At 44.1% G+C, this 24283-nt stretch overlaps 1 protein-coding gene across 1 annotated transcript in view; it reads right to left on the bottom strand.

The window, feature by feature from the left end:
• Positions 1–3316: 3316 nt before the first annotated feature.
• Positions 3317–24283, bottom strand: part of RBBP6 (RB binding protein 6, ubiquitin ligase) — a gene marked incomplete at its 5' end in the record, with an annotated part of 27578 nt that continues 6611 nt past the window's right edge. The window contains 16 exons of the mRNA XM_042037759.1: positions 3317–5322; positions 6004–7749; positions 9146–9247; positions 9595–9957; positions 11074–11119; positions 11211–11289; positions 11370–11463; positions 12255–12616; positions 13057–13160; positions 14062–14234; positions 15104–15243; positions 15798–15894; positions 16015–16103; positions 18495–18539; positions 23101–23137; positions 23774–23812. Of these exons, the coding sequence (XP_041893693.1) occupies positions 3738–5322; positions 6004–7749; positions 9146–9247; positions 9595–9957; positions 11074–11119; positions 11211–11289; positions 11370–11463; positions 12255–12616; positions 13057–13160; positions 14062–14234; positions 15104–15243; positions 15798–15894; positions 16015–16103; positions 18495–18539; positions 23101–23137; positions 23774–23812 (5101 nt within the window). The remainder of the gene's footprint in view (positions 5323–6003; positions 7750–9145; positions 9248–9594; positions 9958–11073; positions 11120–11210; positions 11290–11369; positions 11464–12254; positions 12617–13056; positions 13161–14061; positions 14235–15103; positions 15244–15797; positions 15895–16014; positions 16104–18494; positions 18540–23100; positions 23138–23773; positions 23813–24283) is intronic.

The following is a 24283-nucleotide window of genomic DNA, read 5'->3' as shown; positions in this document are numbered from 1 at the left end:
GAAGGCCGCTGGCTGGGGAACCACAAATGTCACCCACGTTTGCACACATCTTTATCTGTTTTCCTGTGAAAACATCACGGTATGTCTGTGCTGCTGGCAACGCTCAAAACAAAACAAAGCAAAACAAAGCAAAACAAAACAACACAAAACAAAACATCGCCTCTCTGGCAGCTCCCAAATCAAGGAGCTGGGGGCGATGCCAAGGCTGCGAGGCAGGGCTGACCTGCGCGGTCCCTTGGGGAGCACCGAGGGCACGGGCTGAGCCCCAGCAGCCCCCAGGAGGCCGGTGCCTCTCACACCCTCTGCCGCGGTGCCGCTGTGCACGGCCAGATCACTCAGTCGTCGCTGGCCTCGTGTCACCAACTCAGCGCCAGCGAGCCCGACAAATAACTGTTTGCAGCTGTCATTAGCCGAAAACAAGGCGAATCTGCATATGCTTAGTCTTAATTAGGCAGCTTGGCAAGGAGCCCTCCCTCGCTGCTACCAAACAGCCATTTCGCTCACAAAAGGGTGACAGCAGCCCCGGCGTGTGCACACACAGACACACCCACACGCAGTGGATGGACAAACGCTGGCGAAGCCTCATCCTGTCCCGGTCCCACGGAGGGTGATGGGGCAGAGGGCACCCGGCCGGAGCTGCTCCATCTACATCCCCAGCCCGGGACCCACGATAGCGATTGCGGAGCTGATGGGAATAAAACCCGAGGAATTTCGCCCCTCAATGCACCATCGCTAATTACTCAACTCTCATTTACCTTTCAAAGGCACGGGCGTTGGCAGAGCTCGCGGGGGCATGTCCATGGAGGACGAAGAGGAGGAGAGCCGGTCTGGAGGGACCCGCCGGGGCGGGCTCTGGCAGCAGCCTGGCGCGGGAGCGGCGCTGGATTAGAGCTTGGAATTTGCGAGCGAAGCCCTCGCTCCGTGGGAAGGGAAACCGGGTCACGGGCTCGGCAGCGACGCGTTGTCCCCTCGTGCCCGGCAGCACCATGCCAGAACTGCCCGAGCTCCGCACAGCATCTTCCTCTTCATCACCATCCTCCTCCTCCTCCAAAACCCTCCCCGTGCCGCCGCTGCCCAGAGGAGCCCGGCACGGCCCAGCGGCGTTGCTCCATTGTCGTGTGCATCAAGACAGCCGCGACGGGTCTGCAAGGTGCCACCACTCGCCACGGAGCCGGGACTGTCCCCAGGGGCACCGCGGTTCACTCGGCACCCGGACGGCCGGCAGGCCGGGGCACCGGGGTCCATGTAAGCCCGGGGACGGGCTGCAAGTAAATGCTTGGAGAGTCACCAAATCCTTAGCCAAAGCAGCCCCAAAGGCAGATTTTGGCCAAAGCCATCCCGTTATTCCTAACCTGATGCCCCCCTGGACATGGCAGTGCCAAGTACCTGTGCTGCCTTTGCCGTGCCTGATTTCAAGCTTTATCAATTTACAGCATATTCTGCACAGAAGGGAATTAAATTAAGGCTGGAAATCACCAAAACATTTCACTTTTAATTGAACTAGAGTCCAAGATTATACAACAGGGAGGCCAAATGAAAGACTGACACCCAAGAAGACTCCTCTGCCTGCCATCCTGAGGCAAACACTGGCACAGGGCTGCAGCACAGCACGGCCATGCCACAAAACCTCTTCAACACCTCACCAGGTTGAATTGGGCATCAGGACAGACTTCAACAACAGCTTTCCAGCACAAGATTATATAAAAATAATCATATTACTGGGTTTATGGAGCTATTCCACTAAAAAGTTCAGAATTTGATTTCAGTGCAAGTCTACTCATTAACTTGAATCTCAATAATAAAGCACTTAACACATGCCAGCTCAATAATCCCACTTCCCTGTTTCCTGAATTTTCAATTTCATTAGGCCAAAGCACATGGAGAAGTCCAAAATCAATCCTGTTTTCCAGCCTCACCCTCACAAGCACAGACTGTGCCAAGGAGGACTCTGAGGGTGCTTTTCCTGCGCTCCCACCCTGCCCCACACACAGCAAATCCCCACCAAGCACCTGTAACACTGTCACCCACCTGTGCTTTTTCATTCCGGAAAGCAAAAAATGGGAGCAGATGAACTGGGAATCTGCTTTTTCTTGGGAAGAAAACACCTGGAATTCACCAGGAAGGTCTGACATGAAAGGCACAAAGGCAAAGTCCTGGCAGTGAAATCCACCAGTGATGCTGGTGTGCTCTTGTTTTACCTTTCAGGATGCACCATCTCTGACCCAGGATGTCTGAGGTGCCAGCTCACCCCCAGTAGAACCAAGATGAATGTCCCTATTTTACCATGTCTGTGCTGCTCAGCCCTCAGGACAGCACCCCTGCAAGGTGACACTTTCTGCCAGCAGGAAGTGCTGCTTCCCCATACAGCACTACCACACCAGCCTCTGGGCAAATCCCACAGCCAAGGGCTGTCACTGCTCAATCCAGTAGTCATGGGGCTACCGTGCCCTTAATGACACACCCATTCCCCCCCGTGCTGGCTTTGATAGCTGAACAACACCCCCACTGCCACGTCTTTGTTAAAATTACATCTTTAAATTATCCAGCTAATAATTTCCATCTTCTATCTCTCCTGTCACTGCTCAGAGCAGGATCCTGCCTTTCCAGGCTTCCCTGTCCTGCCCCTTCAGAGCCCCACATATCAGGGCCATCAGGTGTCACCCCCATATCCAACATCAACCAAAAAGTTCTCTTTAACACATCAACATTGGAGCAGCATTGGAAGAGAAAACGCAAATTACAGGGAGTTTAACCCCTGTGGGGAAACGTGTGCAGGCAAATTCCCGACTGGTTTCAGCTGGAAGGGACCTTAACAACCACACAGTTCCAAGCCCAAGGAACAGCTTTCCAAACAAACCGGAACAAAGCAGCCACGTGACAGCTTCGCGTGCAACTTTAAGCAGTCAGTGCCAGTTCTAAGAGGGGCTGCAGCTTTGGGGCCACATCCCACATTCTACCCTACAGACTCCTAGCTCCTTGGCACATGGAGCAGCACACCACCGCCAGCACCTCACCCTCCACCAGGGCAGGTCCTGCCAGTTCTTTAAAAATTAAACCCCTTTTAAAGTTATTTTTCCCACACAATAGTTCCCAGCAAGCTTTTTCTCTGGCACTACTGTTAGAATCCTGGAACAGTTTGGGCTGGAAGAACTTGAAAGCCCACCCAATCCCACCCCTCTGCTTTGAGCAGGGACACCTTCCACTAGACCAGGCTGCTCCAAGCCCCATCCAACCTGGCCTTGGACACTGCCAGGAATGGGAAGGGTCGGGATGCTCCCTGCTTACGTGCAACTCCCACTGGAAATCTCACATTTGGTCATTTACTGAAAACTTTTTTATTGTAATCAAAAAGTGACATAACAGGGATGTAATGTATTCTGCATTTCATCCGCCGGTGTTTGGTAACTGGTACCAGCTGCTTCTGCCAGGCAATTAAAAAAAACCCAAATGTGAAAATCTTCACAGTACAGTAAACTCCACCCAAACTAATTAATGGTGGTTAAAAAGAAGATGCCCCAGCAAAACCTTTCATGTTACATGGTCACAACTCACAATTCTGTACAAAATGTTCACTTTTATAAAGCTCTGATGTAAAAATCAAATAATCAAGCAGCAATATTTTAAGTGCAGCACAGGGCCTTTCATGTCATTATTTACAATGCTTGAAGTCGTTTACATTTTAACAAAATTCTTACAGATGACTTAGTAATTAAGTCATTTTTTCATTATCTGTCGGTTTATGTTGTGACAGATTTCACTTTTTGGTCATCTTTCTCTTTATCTTTGCTCTTCTTCGATTTTTTCTTCTTGTGTTTGTGTTTTTGGCTCTTTTCCAATTCTGTTTCATTTCCCACATGTTTCTTATGCTTCTTGTGTTTCTTGTGCTTCTTGTGCTTCTTCTTCTCTTTCTTTTTCTTCTTTTTCTTGCTGTCCTGACTCTCCCCTGAGCTGGCACTGCTGCTGTGGCTCCGTGTCTGGCTCTCGGAGGGGCTGTGGCTGCGGCTGCGGCTGACGCTGGGGCTGCTCTGGCTCTGGCTCCTGCCCACCTCCGTCTGCTCGGTGGGAGCCGGGACTGCTGCCTCCTCTTTCACCTTATCCACAGCCTTTTCCTTCGCTTCCTTGGGCGTTTTCCCTGCGGCCTCCTCTTCCTTTGCAGACACATTGCTCTCGCTGTCGCTCTCGTTGTAGTCTGGCACAAAGGCGGCCTCGTCGGTCTCGCGGGTGAGGTCAGACGAGAGGCGTGCGGCGCTGCTCACCGGCGGCTTTGGCTTCGCCGCACCTTTATCGCTCTGACCCGCCACATTCTCCTTTTCCACTTTAACTTCTGGCGAGTCCTGTTTCACAGGTGGTTTATTCCCACCTGGCTCTTTCTCCTTATTGCTCTTGACTTCTGGTACATGCTTCTCTTTCTCTTTCTCCTTCTCTTTCCCCGGGTTTTTATCCGGAGGTTTGTGTTCCTCGGCGGGGCGCTTGGAGTCATGCACAGCCTTGTGCTCCGTGGGCTTGCGCTCCCGCGGGGGGCTGTAGCTGCTCCGCTTGGCCTCCACAGGGCCCTTTTTGGGCGGCTCCACACGCTCCTCTCTCGGTTTGCTCTTCTGCACTGCTGTGGAGTCTCTGATCCGGGATGGGGAGTCTTTCCTCCGTGCTGATTCACTCTTCTCATCCCTGCGCTTGGAACTCGAATGCTCCCTGCTGCCATCATGGTCAGACTTCTTGTCTCGGTTGGGAGTGAAGTCCTTCGCAGTGGAGCCACGGCCACTATCGTGTTTCTCTGAAGATCTGCCATCTTTGGAAGATTGAGATATAGTTTTTCCATTTCCTTGCTCAGCTGCACGTTCTGAGTGCTCTTTTTCTGGCTGAACACTGCTCTTCCTCTTCTCAGAACTGTCCTTGTCTGACAAAGAATGATCCCGGTCTTTGGTTTTGCCTTTTTCACTTGACACGGAACTTTTTGAACTCTTGGCATCATGTTGGGTGCTTTCGTAACTCACCTCTTTTGCAGCTTTCTGTGTTTTCTCCAGAGGCTCTGTCTCCTTTTCAGTGTGTTTGAGAGGGTTTGGTGCCTTTGCACTCACAGGTTTGATAACACTGGCAGGTTTTCCTACACTTGGGGGCACCTGGGTGGTGGATTTGATGTCTTCCTCTTCAGACTCAAAGTCATCTTTATCCCACTTGGATTGAGGGACCTGGATCATGATAATGACATCCTCAGCAGGGGCTGTTATGTCATTGTTATACTCCTCCAGGGTCTTAATGACAGTTCGTTTGGTGTCTGGCTTCTCCTCAGGCTTCCTTACAGGGCTTCCCCCAGTGGAACTCGTGCTGGGAGGAAAAACACAGACATTAGTAACGAGATGCACACACAGCCAGCTTTGAGAACATTTTATAAACCGGCTTGTGTTTCAATTCTAAATTCTCAGCATTTTTCCTAAGGATGTTCAATTACGGGAACAGACAAGAGAAGGGCTGAGTCCACAGGCTGAGATTATGAGCCATCAATTAATTTAGTATCTTGCTACTATATATTTAATTAACAAAGACACAAGATTATCAGATTAGGGACTGTCTGATCTGGTAATTCCTCCATGTCCTATTTCTCCCAATGGCAGATAAATTAGATATCCATTCTTCTTTCAACATGAAAGCAAGCAATTATGGAGAGGTACAGACAGCCAAAGTTTTATCCCCATGTCCCAGTGTTCTTCCTTAGAAAAATGGACATTTTAAAAGCTTTTTAGACTACCAAGACACTATCTTAAGTCTCCAACAAATGTCTTAAATGTTTTGAGTTTGCATCACCAATGAACTAACCCTACCAGTTTCCTGTGTAGTACAAACTGCTTGTTTTCCTTAACAACATCAGAGTTTGACCCAAGTACAGTTTCACAAGGAAGATTATGGATTATTCCCACATTTAGCACAGCTGTTCCTTTCATTAGGCACCATAAAGAACTGGAGGCACAGAGGAGGAAAGAAAGAAAAGGAAAAGAACTGCTGAGGTACCTGGTGTAATCCACAAGAGTCGAGCTAGCGCCATCAGCTGCCGTCACTTTCCTTCTTGCTTTTCCCTTTGCCTTTTCCGCTTTAACTTTGCTGCTGCTGGGCTCAGGTTTCTCCACAGCTTCTTTTCCAGGTGGCACATTTTCTCCGCTCACAATCTTTTTTCCAGTTTCTCGGTTAAGTTTAATCTTTTTGGACGGGTTGTTAAGAAAAGCAGCTTTATCCTTTTCTGGTGTCCACTCTCCTTTTTCCCCCTCGGGCTCAGCCTTCCCCTTGGGCGATGTTTTCAATTCTGCGGTTTCGGGTTTAGAGGCCTTTGTGGAAGCCGCTTCATGTTCTTTATCAACCTTTTCCTCTGCTTTTCTTTTCCTTTTCTCAGGTTTGGCATCAGATAGTTTGCTCTTCTCAGCAGGTTTTTTTGACTTATCCTCCTTGCTGGAGGGCTTCTCTACCTTGGCTTCTTTAGGATGCTCTTTCTTTGCCTTCTCCTCCTTGGCTGGTCTGGTTTCTGGGTGATCCTTTGCCACTTTGGGATGAGCCTTCCGTGGGGTACCAACAGCCTTCTCATCCTTCTGAGAGGAAGAGGTTTTAACACTGTCTGTCTTTGGCAGCTCTTCCTTGACTTTTTTCACAGGAGGTTCCGTTCGAGGAGATTTTTCGCGATCAGGGTCTACCTTTTCCTGGGAAGCTTTAGCTGGTTTTGCTACATTGTCTTTCTTCGGAGCAGCCGCCACTTCAACTTTCCGCTTTGTCTTCTCAATCTTCGCTTTTGGCTTATCCTTCTCCTTTTTCTCCTTTTCAGACACTGGTTTAAAAGCAATGGAATCTGCTTCCATGGGCTCATCCCTTACAGGGGTGGCATCATCCCTGCTTGGCAGCATGAATAGAGAGTCTGCTTTAGCATCTTCTGTTGGAACTGGCTCTCTTGGTTTTCTTGCCCCTTCTAACAGCTCAACATTGGGAAATCCTTCATTCTCATCCCCTTTTCTTCTCTTCCGGTGTTTTTTATGTTTATTGCCTTTGCCATCTCCCAGTGGATTTTCCACCTCCTTCTCTTTTGATTTTGTAGGATCTTTGATGCCATGGCTCTCTCTCCCAGGCTTTTCAGGATAGTTTCCAGCTATATTACGATTCCTGTGGCTCTGCCCAGCGGGATACTCCTCCCTCCGTCCCCGAGCATACGGTGAATTCTCTCGTCTGGTCCCAGGCGGGCCAAACCTTTCTGGAGAGAAGTTCTCTCTGTTCACCGGAGGCCGGGGCTGAGTGCCCACAGCATAGCCCTTGTAAAACTTCTCGTACCACTCTCTGTAGTTCCTCTCCCACTCTCTGTATCTCTCCTTCTCAAAGGGGTCTCTGAAGTCCACCGAGCGGCCATAGTAAGCCTTCATGTCATACGGGGGCACCTCTCTGTAGCGGTTGAAGTACTCGCGCTCAGCCTCGCCCTGCGGGACAGTCCGTTTGGTGGGGGACTGGCCTCTGAACACCGGAGACCTGGAGCGGGAGTGGTAGCGCCTGTACGGGGGCGAGCGGGAGCGGGAGCGGTGATAGCCGTGGGACCGTGACCGGGAGCGGTAGTTCCGACTCTTCCCTTTGCCTCGTCTCTGATACGGTGGCGACCGCGAGTAGGAGCGGGAATGGGAGCGGCTAAAGGAGCGCGAGTAGGAGCGGGAGCGCGACGAACCTGAGCGTGACTTGGAGTAGGTGTATGAGCTTCTAGAGTAAGATGAAGCACTATAGGGTGACTTGGACCTTAAAAAAACACAACACAAAAAAAATAAATGAAGTTAATTCCTAACAGTCATTCTCCTCAAATCTTTTCCTCCCACATTTACTTTTTCTTTCCTCTCCACATGCTTATGTCAAAGCTTCTTTCAGCTGCTGACATAAAGCTACTGCAAATTGAAGAACTTGATAACACGTAAAAGTTTCTGCTCACAAGACAGAACAGCTGCTGCTTTGTTAGTGTCAGAACACACAGAAGGGTCAGTCCACTTCCACTCACTCTATCACATGAGCTACCAGAGCTACAGACAGATTTCAGGTGGTTACACTGGCCTCTACTGGTACGGGAACACGCACATTTGTCACTACTTGGCAACCACATGCAGTGCAAATCATTTTTGTTGCAGTAAGATGCAAAAAGAGCAAATCTGAGTGGCTACAGTGCAGAATCAGACATTGAGAAAACACCACTTGGCCTGAAGACAGCAAAGCCCAATGTTAAAACGCCAGCTCGGTCTAGTTATCTTCACCCTTTTCTGGGAATTTGGATAGTATGCACAATCCTAATACTGCAAAGGACTTACAGACAGGCCTGTGGAATCCACACTGCCAGGCAGGTGTCCCAACATCCTGCACATCCCTCCAGCTCTAGCCAAGGCAAGTGATGGCATTCCAGGAAAAATCCCATCTAAAAGCTTCTAACCTCAGTCTCTAGTCACATGCCCCAGTGCCATGACTGGGAAATCTCCTGACAGCAATGCTAACAACTACTCCTGCCCAAGGGATTTCTGGGGACAGAAAACAGCAGCTACCCTCATGTTTTTCTTCTACTACTTTTTAATGAATCATTTCACATGATTCATAAGTTCATTAGCATCATTCCTCCTCTCCAAGTCCCTCACCAATTTCAGATTTCCTTACAAGTAAGTCTGAGCTTTTAATTCCCAAGAAAAGTTTAACAATGTCAACAAACAAGTGAAAGCCCCCAGTCTGCAGTCCAGGTTCAAACATCTCATGTATCCACATGAGATGGAAAAAATCAGAAATAAGGACAATTTCTCTCACCTATCTCCTCCAAACTGCTTGGAGTGCTTGGTTACAATCAGAATAGCGAGACACTGAAAATCCAGCCCTTACAGCTATTCTGTTCCTGGCCTCCTCAGGGCTGTCATGCAGTGAAGGACACCACTGCAGATACACCTTAGCAAAACAGACCCTTAACACTCCTTAGTGCCTGCTGCCCAATGCTAATTCAGTCACCTGCAATCTCTGCCACACTGGAGTCAATAACCTGCATATGACACTCCTGCCACTGCTCATCCCTCAATCATCCAATCCATCTAACGACAGGGAGGTGGAGTGGAACTCCTCCTGATTCCTCTAGACAATCTGCTTCTCCATTACGGACATGTAAAGCAGTTACCTGGAAAATGAACGCCTACGCTCCTTTTGAATCTTTTTATATTCCATCAATTCCTTAGCAAAATCATTTGTAAACTCATCAAGTTTGGACTTTTTCTTTTCCCTGTTAAAATAAGTTTGACCTTTATTACAATTATAGTTTGACCTTTATTACAAAAGACATCAAGAAACAAAACATGGCCAATATGAGAAAATGTTTACTGCATGCAATGCAAAAGGTGAACATCCTATTTAAGCAAAAACAGTTCCTACAGGTTTTAGGAAAAGTTTTAGAATTACATTTGTCTTGGTTTAGCTTTGCATATTTACCATCTGCAATGAAAAAGTATACTGGAAGAAACACTATGTCCCTTTTGCTTAGGTCAGACGCACTTTAGCGTAACCGCAGTCCAATACGCTCCCCCGATACAGACATGAAAACAAGGCAACGTTAGCGAGCCAAATACTTACTCCTCTTTAAGCCTCCGTTGCTCTCTGTAAAACTCCTCCCTAGAGAGAGGAGGTGCTTGTGTCGTTGGGATGGTGTTTGAATGAGCCGCTGGCACTGCTGTTGGGACCCAAGCTGATGACATGTTTGCAGGAGCTGGGGGATATCCGGGAGGGGGGACAGTGTACCCAGCGGATGGAGGCTGCCCAGGTGGAAACTGAGGAGGAAACTGTGGTGGTGGTACCCCCGGAGGAAGAGGAAGTGCATGGGGTGGTGGAGGATACAAGGGAGGTGGAGGCACAGGCACAAAGACTGGTGCTGATGCTGGCAGTGATGGGGCCTGAGTCCTTTGGGCACGGTCACTGTGCGGGCGTCCTCGATTTGAACTTTAAAGAAACCCAAAAACACGTGTCACTGTTTGTCACAGCCTGCCCTGAGCGTACAGAGGAAAGCGAAGCAGCAGCACGGTGGGAGCACTCCTGGTTCTCACTGGTCTCCGGCTTTCTGGTCACTTGAGACTACACTCAGTCCTGGACGCCTCGTACTTGCCTTGCACATCCTCGCCCCAGCAGCTCCCTCAGCATTCTCTCCTTACACTCAGCTTTGGGACTGTGGGCGACGCTGCCATGAGACCCCCATCTCCCACGAGCCAAGCACCCACTGCTCCTCTGCCCCTCCTGGATACACTTTGATCTCCACAGTCCCGAGCTTCCAAGCACTGCACAGGAATTAACTCACCTCTCAGACCTCTCCTAAGCTCTCCCACATTTGCTTCCTGAGCTCCTGTGTATTTGGCCTGTTCTTGTCTCTGAACTGCTTTTTTTCTTATTTAGTGGATTTGAGATTTTAGATAATCTGGGGGATGGATCCTGGATTTTGTTTTGATTTATCTTTCTGACTTTATAAAAACAGTGACCCTTACAACCTGGCTGTAACAAATCTCTAACAAATGAGGACTGATTTGACACTGCAATAACAGATAAACAGGCTCCTCTCTCCAATGAGAAAAAGCAGGTTGGCATTTTGAGATGACTAAACTGCAGAAATATAAAACTGTCATAAAAATAACAGCCTCTAATTTTTCAATAATTTTCTCAATCAGTATCAACTAAGTTGTTAAAGAAAGAATGTTGGAGGCTGATTTCTACTGGGAAATCAATTTCTTCAGCCCTATTCAGTCAGTAATCAAAAGGGTGCTTTTCCATCCGATCTTTTAATTACATTTGATTTTTACATGTAATTTTGGTTTCCTCAAAAAGTGTTCATTATTCAGAATCTTCTTTTCAATTATGTACTGGAGTTTTATTTTTCAATAATCTCACTGTAAGCACAGGTCCCCTTTGTTAAAGCTAATTTAAATTAAGCCATTTGAAAATTAATTACCACTTGTATTCTCCACAACTATTATTTCATTATAAATCAGCTGTTGTCTAAGTGATGTGTTACAGACTAATTTAACCAGTTACAACTAGTAATACATTGAATTTTTGTTGAATACTTACAGTTCCCAGCCTGGCCGGCGAAGTGCACCAGCTCTCATTGGATGACCTGTTGCAGCAGGGACAGGAAAAAAAAAAATCCCAGTAAGTTTATCTGAAGACAATTTTTTAGAAGAAATTCTAAAATTGTAGTTTCCTACCAGTTGTGGGTATTGATTGTCCTTGAGGGCCCAGAAGACTTGGTATCGCTGGTTGTCTCAGTACAGGAACCTGATAGCCCTTGGGAATAAATGCAAACAGTCACAAAACAAGCTCTACTAGAACATAAGAACCATTGTATGAGTTGAAATAAAATTTACCTTCTCTTCCAACAAACTGCTGATTGATAAAGGGGAAGATTTGGAAAGCTCAGCAGCAGTCATCAGAGCAGGAGGCAAAACAGCATCAGCATCGCTACAAAAACAACACATTTTTTATTATTGAAACTCTGCTTTGAAGTGAAATATAATACATATTTTGAAATATAAAGTCCAAGGAAAGGCTGATTTCACTTAACGAAAAAAATATTTTAAAATAATCACCAGATTTACACCTGTGAAGTTGGCAGGCTCCAGAGGAAGCACTGCTGAGGAGTCTGTTTGGATATTGCCACACAGAGAGCAAGCTCTCTGGAAAAATATTTGGAAGATACAAGAACTGAAATTCCATTAGAAAATGTTTCTGTGCTGGTTCAGAGACTGCCTTAGAGGCTCCTCTGAATTGTGATCCTTGTACTGATGGCACAGCTGAGCTTGGCAGCCCTCTGGACACAGTGGCTCCATGCATCCAAGGCAGCAGGATTAAAGGATATAACCCTTAACACTGGTACAGATTTTTGCATGGAAATATTATTTCTTCAGTACTAAAGAGAAATTAATGAGACACTGAGGTCTGATGGAACTCAATGGCTACTCTAGGAATGACTGGCCACTTCAAATCAGAAACAGTCCCTCCTTCAGGGCAAACCTTCGCTGAATGACTGGTAACAGAACCAAACAGAAATACTGCCAAGAAAATTCTTGCATGAGGTACAGATTCTACTTACCAAAGTGTCCTCATTCCAAGTAAAAACAAAATCACAACTTCCACAACGACCTGCAGCTGTCACTAATGATACATAAGGTACTAGATGGGAAGCTCAAGAAAAATCTAACCTAAGCATTTTGATTTCTTTTATATTCCTGTTGATCTCCACATTTCCTTACCGAAAAGGTCCATCTGGCTTTTCCCCACGGAGAGAAAGGGACACTGCTGGAGGGAGATCAGAGACAACCACAGAAGACGGATTCACTGGCAGCCCAGCTGCCATGGACGGCCCAGGGCCCAAGGATGAGAGGGCGGAGCGGGAAGCCAGGGAGGCCAGTGGGATCATGAGCGGGTCCTGCTGCCTGGCCATGGCCGGCCGCATCAGTGGCTGCAGGTTGCGCGTTATCGTTTGCCGCATCAGGGGGGGCGGTGGCGGTGGTGGTGGCGGTGGCAGCTGCTGCTGCTGCTGTTGCTGCTGCTGCTGCTGAATCTTACGGAGCCTTTTTGTGTAGCCAGTTTCATTTTTGAAGTTGTTGACAGCCTAGAGATAGGGAAACATGCTTGAAAAGGTGATAATAAACTTCAGTAGAAATATGAACAAAAGCAACCTTAGAGGTAAATCACTGTGTTCCTGTAAGTGCTCTTAATTCTAAACCCAACCAACACAGCTATGAACACACCCTGTCAAACTCTGGTATCAATGACTGGTACCTCAGAGTCTCGGGATTAAAAGTACTTTGCTGTTAACACCCAATTTGAAAGTGAGGACATCCCATTAAACAGAAGTGTGTCCTGAACTTGCCACATGGTCTCTAATGAGCCGGAGGCTTCTGTAAAAACAGATAATGTATTTGAAAAGTAAACTTAGCCTTGTTTAGTTCAGCCTTGCTTAAGGAGATCTAAACTAATATTTTTGTCCCTTTCAGCTCTTTGCAAATAGATTTTTCTAACAAAGAGTTCAGGCTAAAGTCACCACATTACCTGGCGTAGAAACTTGTTGGCGATTAAAGCATCAGGAGAAACATCTGTCTGATGGCAGGTAGGGCATGTGTGTTCCTCAGACTCCAGCAGTGCTGTTCTAATACCTGGGAATAATTAGAATATCAAAGTAGTTTTTAGCCAAACTGAGCAAACTTTTTTGGTTCTCATTAATTACAAAAACAAACATATGATTAAAGGGGGAATATGGTCTTGAATGGAAAGCATGAAGCTGTAAATGCTCTGTAGTGCAAAAAATTGGCACAGGAACAGGTTGCCCAGAGAAGCTGTGGCATCCCTGGAAGTGTTCAAGGCCAGGTTGAACGGAGCTTGGAGCAACCTGGTCTAGTGGAAGGCCTCCCTGACCATGGCAGGGAGGTTGGAATGAGACGAGGTTTAAGGTTCCTTCCAACCCAAACCATTCTGAAATACTACAAAAGTTTCTAGCACACAGCAGAGGGTCAATATTTCACTGTGGTAATACGCAAAGATGCAGAGCAGACTGGCATGTGACATCTCAGCTGGTCTTTTTTCCACTCTAGTACAGCAAGAAGTCATTCCATGTTAATGAATAAAACACATTTCAAAAAACCATGAGGAGGTTTGAGTTCTGAAGGTTTTAACCAGCTCTAGGGAAGAATGTGGATGAAATGCCTCAATCTCGGTTCTTTGTAGACCGCAGTAAGTGCCCAAAGTTGCAGACAGAATTCTGTGTGAGGGAAAGGGCTGTGGACAAAATAAATGCATTCAATATCTAATACTGCAACCACCTGCACTAATACGCACTCCCCTCATCCTCTTCCTTCTGCAGGTAAAGAGGATTTAACTAAATACTTAAGGAGTGAAAAAAGCTTTCTGCCTTTTTTTCACCATCTACAAAGAGTCTTTCCCTGTTCAGGACACGCTGGAGTATTCAATAGAACTAACACAGCAATTTCCTTATCTCCTATTTCTGCTCTCAGAAGATCAAATTTGTTTGGAACTAACAAACCTGGCAGTAACACTTACATTCATCACAGTAACTGTTTCCACAGCAGGGAATAACAACCGCATCCGTCATTATATCCTTACAAATGAGACACAACAGCTCATCTGGAATAGGATCATCTTCTTCTGAGGAGGAGGACGGCTCCTCGGGTAGAAAGGGAGGCTTCTCCTTCTTTCCTATAGCATAAGCTTCCCTGGAAGTAGGGTGGGGAAAGCAAAAGAAAAAAGTTAAAGGGAAAACTCTTCCAAGCTTCGAATTTTATCAAAGATAGATAATATGTGGAATTCTTCTCCCTCTCCACCAGCCTTCCTAAACACAGCTGTTCAATTTGAACTACTTTTCTATAGCCCTAACACAAGACGAGGGAGGAAGGAATTCTCCTGCTGAACTATCCTGTTCATCGGATCAACTAAGAAATCAGTTCAGACTAGAAAAATGTATGACAGCTCATATCAGGTGAAATGAATCCCAGCTCTCCTTTGCCAGAGGCTAAATGTAAATTGGAGGATCAGGATAAAGCTGGTCTCCCAGTAATTACATTTTCTAACTGAAAGAAGTCTGTGTTACAGCTTCCAAAAAAAGACATCCAGGAGAGAAAATCAGAAGGGTTACCAAGTGTATTTTAGAACAGCCACTGTGCTCAGCACACACAAGTGTTTTCCTAGTTTATAGCAACAGGAAAACTTGAGCCTGCTTCACATCTGAGGGAGGGAATCACAGTCCAACAGCTGCTTTATTACACTTTACATGAAACCTTTGAAAGACAAACTAGAAGCAAAATGAGCTCCCAGAGAGAACAATCCCAATTACAAACCCTGCTGAAATGTTCTGCAGAAATAGTCTCAGCACACCTCACATTTAACCAGCTCCCAGGGGTGTGAGCAGCATGACCCCTTATTTTAATGTCAGGCAGCAGCATGGATTTTAAAGTTGAGATACGGTGCCAACGCTTCCTCCCCACAATTCCAGATGTTGGCCGATGTGGCTGCACCGCCACTCGCACATTTCTGCCTGCTTTCTCTCATTCCATTTTTGGATCAGTCCAACCAATCCCATACTTACGCATCTATGGTTGGAATTGCGTATTTCCCAGTGTTGGTCAGCATGGCACCCTTTGTGTTGGGGTCCTTCACCTCCATCATAAAACTTCTTGGAATTCCTGTGCTTTTTTTAATTCTGGGAACAGACTCGAAATTTTTGTCCTGTTAAGAAACACACACATATCTCAAGGCCCACACTGAAAATGAGATTTCAGTGACTATTTTAAGCACAAAAGCTTTTAACCCCCTCCTCTTACCTAGCATGTTGGACTAAAATATTCTTTTCCCTAAACAAATACAGCCAGGGTGTTCCAGAGGCTGGAGCAATCTTTTGAACTCACTGACATTCTTTGGCTTAACTACAGGTTCCTTAAGGGTGAAATCCCCCAAACCTGCTCCTCCTCCAAAGAGCAGTTCAGAGGGAGCTGGATTCAGGACTTGGAGAAACTTATTTTGAGATGTATCAAGCTATACACAATGCTTCACATAGAAAGATCTACGGGAGTATTTAGTGCCTCTGACCTAGCAAAAATAAAATTTTACATTTATAATTCCAGTTTTTTCTTGAATCCAAAGGCTTTTGCAACACTGCCATGTGACCTCTGTATTTCACACCAAAAGATACAGTTCTTACTGTGAGTATTCACATGTTTGTTATGTAACTATCCAGGTAAAAATTAAAAACTGAGCACCCCTCCAAGTCCCCCAAATCTTACCCCATTAGTTGGACAGTTCTTTATGTAGTGCCCAGGTTTGCCACAGCGAAAACAGGTGTACGAGGGTGGAGGTGGCCCCACAGGTTTCTTCATGTAACTACAAGTTTTTGGGGAAAAAAAGGAAAAGAGATTAATGTGTCTCTCTTGTTTAAAACAAACCATCTGGACAATTTTCACATCAATTTCAAAGAACAAGTTTCACATTAGCAACACTTACTTGACTGGATCATATTCATGGCCAGACTGTGTCATCATAGCTTTTATTTTATCCTCCTCGGAAGCATTGGCTTCAGCCAGATTGGCAGTCTGTGCAACAGGTAATTATTTGACACACACATTAGAAACACATTTAAGCCCACACAGCCCAAGACAACACCACTCATCCAATCCTGTAAAGAGCAGCACTACACTAGCTGAGCTTGCATGAGAGCAGCTGCTTATACCAAACAGATTTGTACTGAAGATGGTCTGGGGAGTCCTTATGCCATGACATGATGTTTATGTGCCTGAGAACCTACTAGAAAAGAGCACTCTTGGGCACTCAAACCTTAGGCTCTGTTTGTACCTTACAGCAAGACTTGTGTAACCAATCCAATTTCCTTCAGAGGACTGAAGCTATGTGTAGATAAACCACAATATCCAGTATTTTTACGCTGGATCCAGGATTTTTAAGCTCCAGACTATATGCAGGAGAAGCTCTCCACTGGAAAAGGAATTAAGATGGATACAAGCAGCATTATTTACATTTTGCAGTATTAAAAGGACACAGAACTGCAGAGGTGGGGCAGTTAGGTTTGCTTGCTGAAACTCAGCTTCAGACACACAAGTATTAAAAGGACGAAAGGCTTAATCCCTCAGCAAGGCAAAAGATTCTTTTCAGCAGAAATTTGATCATCAGGAGCTGCAGGCAGTCCAAACTGCATGTTCCCCCCTCCTAACTTCTTCCTGTGAAGTGATTTAACCACAGTGAACAAAACCTGCAGTTTTTTTCCAGTTGACTATGTCCTTTTAACACACAAATTGTAATATAAACCTTCTGCACAACTAGATCTTCAAATTACTGAAGCCAGACGATTTTTAAGTTATATTTGTTCAAATGTTTTTATTACACACTAGTCCAGATACAAGCAGGGTCTAAGGGAGTGACTGTAAATGACTTGGGCCTTCAAGCACCTATCACTCAGCTCAAGCACTCATGGTTTGGTTTTGTATGCATTCATTCACAAAAGCAACCAACTAGTTTCAACATTTTATTAAATGGTTGTTTCATATACACAGTGTTTCTCCACAGTAACAGAATCCGGATCGCCAGCTATGAAATCATTTCCATTAACAGTTACAGAAAGCTTTACAGATAATACTTGACTAATTTGTTTGAACCCAAACGGTTTACAAAACACATCCAAAAGCCACAAAACATTAGTAGGAATAGACCAAAATTCAAATATGGCATTTCATACATAGTAATAATCACCAGAGAACTGTTAACACATTGCCTCCGTGCTGAGCTGGGCTGCACTGAGCGGTTAGAGGGAGTAACAGTGCTGAGCCGCTTGGTGTCATCTTCCTGCATTTTTCTGAAATACTTAAATTTCCTCAAAAGCTTAAATGTGTAGCCCCGCCCCTCGGACAGCTTTGCACATTTTAGAGTAAAACTTCACATGAGGTTACAGACCCGAGGACACATTTAGGGACAGCACTAATGGGGACCAAATCTTTTGGTGGCTACCTTCCAAACTAGAGATATTTATATATACAATGTTTTCGGGGTTTTTTTGGCCAAATGTACACAGTTTAATTTCTGTAGTGAAGAGGGAAAAAGTTACCAGTGGGAAGAGATTTCTTTTTATTAGAAATGAACAAACTCCAGCCTTTATTTTGAGGACAAAGAACTAGCTGCTCTGCCTCAGGCCCTGCCTACTCTACTGCCTGTAGCTTTAGGGACTGGTGATTGAGCACTTGCCTGTCCACACAGTGCAGTCACTAGTGCTTTCCCAGACAAATTACACATTGGTGAGCAAAAATGCAAGCAGTTCCCGAGCAAAACATGGCATTACAACAGTTTCAGAAGGTCACAGCTGCTCAGATGCCACACATACACATTGGTATATTCCTATAAACAATGAGGTACATTTACGCAATTTACACAGTCTGCGTTCAAACAAATTAGATCGGGTTGTCCACTGTATAGATCCCACAATTTATGGAATTGTGCAGCATTCAGAGAATGGGTCTGTAACTATGACTAGGGATTCAAAATAGCCATGCAATTGTCCATGGTACAGAACCGCTTCTCTTGTGGCTGGTCACACCCCCCTGGAATGTCCGTAACTTACAGCCAATTAAATTCTTCTGTACAAACTGGGTTAGTTTCCAACGCAAAATTAATGAAACGTATGAAAAACGGTAAAACAGCTTCTGAAGAGCTTCTTCTTTGTGTCTTGAGGATGAGTAATACTGCAACATTATGCTGAGGCTGATAAGGTACTCCCCTTCTATCTTCCCAAACTGGGAACTACTCTTTACAGGATAGTATCAAAATATACACACATTTTAAAGTTGAAATAAATACTTTAAATTAATAAAAATTAAAGGGGGTTTTCCAATTACAACAGTTATCCACCTATAGATCACAGTATCAATTTAAAAATAGGAAGCAAACACTTTTTAAAGTATTTGACAAGAATATATATATACCTTAGTAAGCTGGGCCAGAGAAATAGATGCAGAAGAGTCATCAATCTGTTCACAAAAAATTAAACACATATTCAAGTTCTACAGTCAGAACACAGCAATAGTTAACCACTACTATAGTCTGAATGTCTGCACTATATCCCCCTGAGTGTCAACCAGATGCAATCCCAACCCAGTGTAATTTGTATTTATTCAAAACAAAGTCCAAATCCATGATGGCTTAAGAGTATCTACATACTTATGAGAAAAAATTAAAATAACCAACCCCACTGGAGATCTACTTTTTCAAAAGGGTAAGGAAGCCGTCATTTTTCAGTTAAAAAGGACTTTAAAAACTATTTAAGTTTAATTGAGGAAGAAGTATCACTCCAGGTAACTTAATATTAGTGTAGTTTGTAAATGAATCAGTGAATGTCTCATCATTTCTAAATGCACACAGTGATGATTTTGTGAACCCACATTTGCCTGTCAGAATGAAGGCCAGGCCCAGCAGCCCTGAAACACACACCCTGCCCCTCCTGTCAGTACCCAAATAAAAGCCAATCGAGAACAGCAGCCACAATCTGCCACTTTGTCTGGAAAAAAACCAACTGCTTAAATCATTTACATAAAGGTGTTTATAATGACGAAGTAGACTATAAAAATTATGAAAACAGATTTCTTGTATAAGACCACAGGCCCTACCACCAAATCAGTTTGGAAAGTGTGAGAATTTAGATTATTCCTTGCAATTAGACCAAACCTGATCTTTAACAGCAGCCCAGTGCTAAATGAACAAAGGAAAGTACAAAGCATACTCTTGATGATAAAAACATGCATTCAGAGCACAAGCCTGGAACTTTTGTCTCCGTTCTTCTCCTCCCAGCTGCCTATGGAACAGCTCTCAGGAATGAAGTCCTCAGGCTAAAAGCCAGAGAACTAGTGCTGAAGAGCAGTTTTACCACAAGTAAAGAGGTTAACTCGATCTAGTTACTTCTGCAGTACATTGAATTATATCCCGCCATGAGCAGGACTTGAGCTAGCACAACAATACCAGAAAGACACCTGAATCACTGCTTATTACCTCTAAATTGCTCAAAAATGTAGAATAAAAATTCACAATTTGAACTGAACAGCTCTCCAAGAAGTCATGAAACAGGTCAGCAAAGAGATTAAAACCTTTCCTTAAAAAAGGTGTTGTTCTTTACTACCTAATCTAGTGGAGAATTCAAGAGAACAGTTTTAGCAGACTCTGGAAAAAGTATCTCCACGCAAAAGATGATTCCTCACACCAGGAAGTTGTTTCTCTTCTGTGTTTTCATGAAAGCACACAGAGCATTCCTGTATTACTGACTACAGAGCTCTTGAAAATATGTCTTTGGAGAGGAACACAGAGATCTAGACAAAAAGACCTTCATTCCTCTGCAAGTCTTACCACAAGATTCACCTCTCCTTCTTTCCAGAATGCTTTGTACCTAGTTCTGTTCAAAAGGAGGTCTGCACAAGCATTTTGAAGCTTCATGCTCCATATGCCACTCTTTTACATGTGAAAAAGCAGGCCAGTGTTCTGTCAGGGCGGGCACAGCTATAATTTTGTGGGTTTTTTCAGAAACAAACAAGAAATTAGGAAACCTCTAGCGCTAAATGGTCTAGTACTGACCAGGAACTAAAACACAACAGTTAATAAACTATTAATTCTTTCCTCTATTTTTTTAGGAAGCTGCTATTATACAACCTGCAGGCAATAGTCTAATTTCTTAAAAGAGGTGATATTGAACAGTTATCAAAAGCAGCAAACAGATAATTAATGTACTCTTCAGTGCATTTGCCTATGGCCATTTTTCAATGATCCTATAGTTTTGCCTATTTTTTTTTCCCTTTTAAATTTTGTATTGAAGTATTTCCCGGCAGTCCCTCAAAACAGTCAAGTAGAAACAAGATCTCCATGAACTTGTAGGCAAACCTAAGACAACAGTGCAAAATTATTGTAAAACCCCCCCAAAAAACAACCCAGAGAAAGTAACCCCCAAACCCTAAACTCAACAGCCAATGTTTTAACTCTCATGTCATGCAGCAGACTGAACAGAAACTAACATGAAGCCAAGTGGGCAAGGGGACAGAAAAGAAGAGGAAAAAGCTGATCTCACTGCTGGAGTGCTACACTGAAATTACAGGGCTTTCCCCAAACCCCACAGCCTGGCTACACTACGAGTTCAGCCAGGGAAGCTCCCAGTTGCACCTGATGGTGCTAAACCAACAAGGACAGCTCGGCCCTTCCGCAGCCTCCGAGGAGCCTGGAAGGTATTGAGACACTGACCCTAAAGCAGAAAGGCCCCATGCCCTGGCTTTGGCTGTGCCAAGGGTGGAATGACAGCTGGCAGAAGAGTATGACAATGAAGAAATACTAAAAAGAAGACACTTTTGTGTATCCTTTAAAAAAAGAAATCTTAATGACTTTAACTTTGCAGCTTTACTCTCCATCAATAATTGATGAGATTTACTCCAACTACATCAAGACCCAGCTTCTGTTCTGAAATACATGCAAAAATATGTGTATTACTAAAAAAAAAAAAAAAAAAAGGCAAACAATCCCCCCACACCAAGACCTGAGTTAGCTTTAAGAACAAACTATTTGTGTCTCCAGCCCCAGAAGCTGCTGAGGCTGCAGGGCTTTTCCAGTGAGAGAGGGCCTGTACAGAGGGATGCAAGGCTTCCACCCTCCCAGACCAGGGACAGTCAGAGCACACCAGGGAATGGCTCTGCTTTGCTTTTCCTTCCCTGCTGTTAGTTCTTACTCACCCTAAGTCTTCCCTCCCACTCTGGGATTTTTCCTTTTTTGACACATCTACATTAGCTTATGGTAAGATGCTACTGAGCAATGTAATACAGACATGCCAGGGAACACACGAGGCTAAAAGAATGTTAACTTTATTTATGAACATGTGGTTTGTGTTTATACACATGCTAGTAAACAAAAAGAAAAAGAACTGTTTTCAAGAAATAAAAACCCATCTGAATTAGATCAAATACTATAAACGTGGTTTACATAAATGCATTACATTAACTGCTAGGGTCACTGGGCCAGTTCAGCTAACTCCAACTCACAATGAGAGGCATTAATCTCCAAAAGGAATTTCAATCAATCAGCAATAGAATTATGGATGTTACATTTAGTGGTTTTAGACCTACACAGAGCAAGTTATCAATTTGAGGTTAATTGTTTCCATGGGAACCAGAGGCTGTATTCTTCCCAGAACACAGCCCCAGAGTTCAGGAATTTCTAGATTAAATTACCCTAATAGCTGATCAAGTGATCAGAACCAATGATCCAGGGTTAGTGTAATGCCTCACACCAGTCTAGTGAAGGAGAAGCAGTTATACTTAAAATAAAGATGAAAAATAAACCCCACCAAATAGTACTTTGATACTCTAAGGACTATTGGAAAAGCATAGTTGCACACAGTACTGACCCAAGTGGCACACCAAGATCTAGCCCATCACCAGGCACGGATTTCTGTGTGGGATTATATGTTAGCAGCGGAACAACAGTGTTTGCAAACCTGAAGGAAAATGCTGCCCCTTTTCCAAATGTGAATTCCAAGTGGTGGTATACTAAAGAAAGGCTTAACCTTTGGGAATTACAGCAGCAGCCAATCCTGGAGTCACCCAGATCCAAAAACGTGCTGCAGGCAGATGTTAAGAAAAGTGACAGGGATTTCACCCCACGAATGCCCCAGGCTCTAACTTGGTGCCAAAATTTGTGTTTCATATTGTCATTTGCAGACTGTTGAACTAAACTGCTTCACCAGATAAAGAGGGGAGATCAAATGCAGGACTTTAGAATACCACTCTGTGTAGCAGCGATATTGAAATTCACGTCAGGCTATTAAAGACATTTCTGTACTCAGGGGGGCCCAAACAATATCACTTCAATTATACAGTTTTAGGAACAAATACCCAAATATTTAAGGACACAAGAAGGAATCATTTAGCTGCACAGAACTGTCCTGAAAACATCTGGGATATGCTGGGCTTGGTATTTGTTTGAACCCCCAAGTCAAAAGTAAGGAACAGCACCAAGTTTCACAATAATGATTTCTCAGTGGTTTTTGATAACATTTTCAAAAACCATTAGGCAAAAAAAAGGTATTTAAAAACAAAAGCTAAGTGATACAATGTGAAAATGGCAAAAAATACACTCCAAACAGTTTTTATTGCAAGAAACAAAAAGCACACAACAACCTATACAAACATACATATCACTAGCTATAGACAGACAGATGTAGAACATGGTACCATGTTCAGTGTGCAAACCTCGAGCCCACAGGATCTGGAAACGATCATACATTATCTGTACAACACAGAGTCATACAGGAGAGATTCTGGCATATTCAATATGAAATACAATGCATTACTAGGCACAAATACCAATATTCACATTAGAACTCTGCAAATGATGGCATTACCCAGTTTTTACTATGCTGAATCAAATACAATGTATTTACAACATACACTAGGTTTTACTGTAAAATATATTAAGTTAACGTTTGGCAAGTTAATAAAAGGCTGCATTGTTTAGAATTAAGTGCAGTGTGTAGGAAAAAAAGTGTGAGATTGTGTTTTTACATACTGCTTTTGATGTTCCACTCACTGGCTCACTTCGACTTCTAGAAGAAGAAATAAAGGTGATCAGAATTTAAAACAAATCACTTGTACCCGACACAAAGATTCCAGAATCTGAACATCACAACATTATGCTCCAATACTCTAGTGCATGTGGATATTTATTTGTAACATAAACTGTTCTCTCTTGGTACATTCAGTGCAACTAAAAAATCCCCCCAAATCACATTTGTACATTGTGACAAATTACTCAAGACTTACAGATCTAGAACACAACAGTGCAAGAGGAGGTCCTCATATATTTTGTCTGCTCTCTAAGTATCAAACCCATGAAGTCTGTACTAGAGTTCTGTGTTCTTAAATAATCAATCATCGAAGCATGGGGCAGCTTTGGCCAACACGTACATCCCTGGTATCACACACAGGTACCAGATACAGGGCTTCTGCTTCTATGAAAGAACAGTGATAATCTACAAGTGCAAGTTTGCTCAAGTGAAAAGCACAGTCACGTGACAAAGGGGCAACACAACAGTGTCAGCAGCACAGTCTCTAGAACAGTGTTTCTTTGTGGAAGCCCAAGCACTGTGTTCAGAGATCTACTATATTTAGCCATCAAAGTGCCAAAATATTAAACATGTTACATATGCTATATTGACTAAAAATAGTAGTAGAAATGTCACCTGAAAGTAGTTTCTAGGATTTTGTGCGATTTAGGAGTCCTGTGACAAAAAAAAAGGTCTTAATTGCCAGAATTTGCTATAAGATAATCTTGAATATGTTACAATATTTTAGGAAATATGTATCACATTTGAAAACTTGCTGAGATTCCACATACTCGTTGGTCTGGACCTGCATGCTCCTCATCATGAACCACACATGCAGCCACTGAGAGAGTTAACAAACAATCCACGCATCATCCAAAGAGTCCCATGAGCAGAAGCAATGCAAAGCCTGCTGGGGAATTCACATGCCAATGGAGAGGCTCAGCTTCCTGCCATGGCTAAACCCCCCAGGCTCCCAATTATACCTCCTGAAGGTGAGGAAGTACATGGAAATACCACACAGTTTGTTGCCAGTACCCTTTAGGGTATGGTTCTTTTGCCTCAAATAGATACCGTCTTTAGAAAATGCACAGGAATCACTTAGGAATGAAACTTCTTGTCTGCATGGTTCACCAGCTGGCAACCAAC

The sequence above is a fragment of the Corvus kubaryi genome, unplaced genomic scaffold (assembly GCF_017639235.1).
Source record: "Corvus kubaryi isolate FWS band 111438036 unplaced genomic scaffold, C.kubaryi_AGA036_p1.0 37387, whole genome shotgun sequence".
Taxonomy (NCBI): Eukaryota; Metazoa; Chordata; class Aves; order Passeriformes; family Corvidae; genus Corvus; species Corvus kubaryi.
The sequence above is the reverse complement of the archived record's forward strand: the minus strand, read 5'-3'. Positions and strand labels throughout refer to the sequence as shown.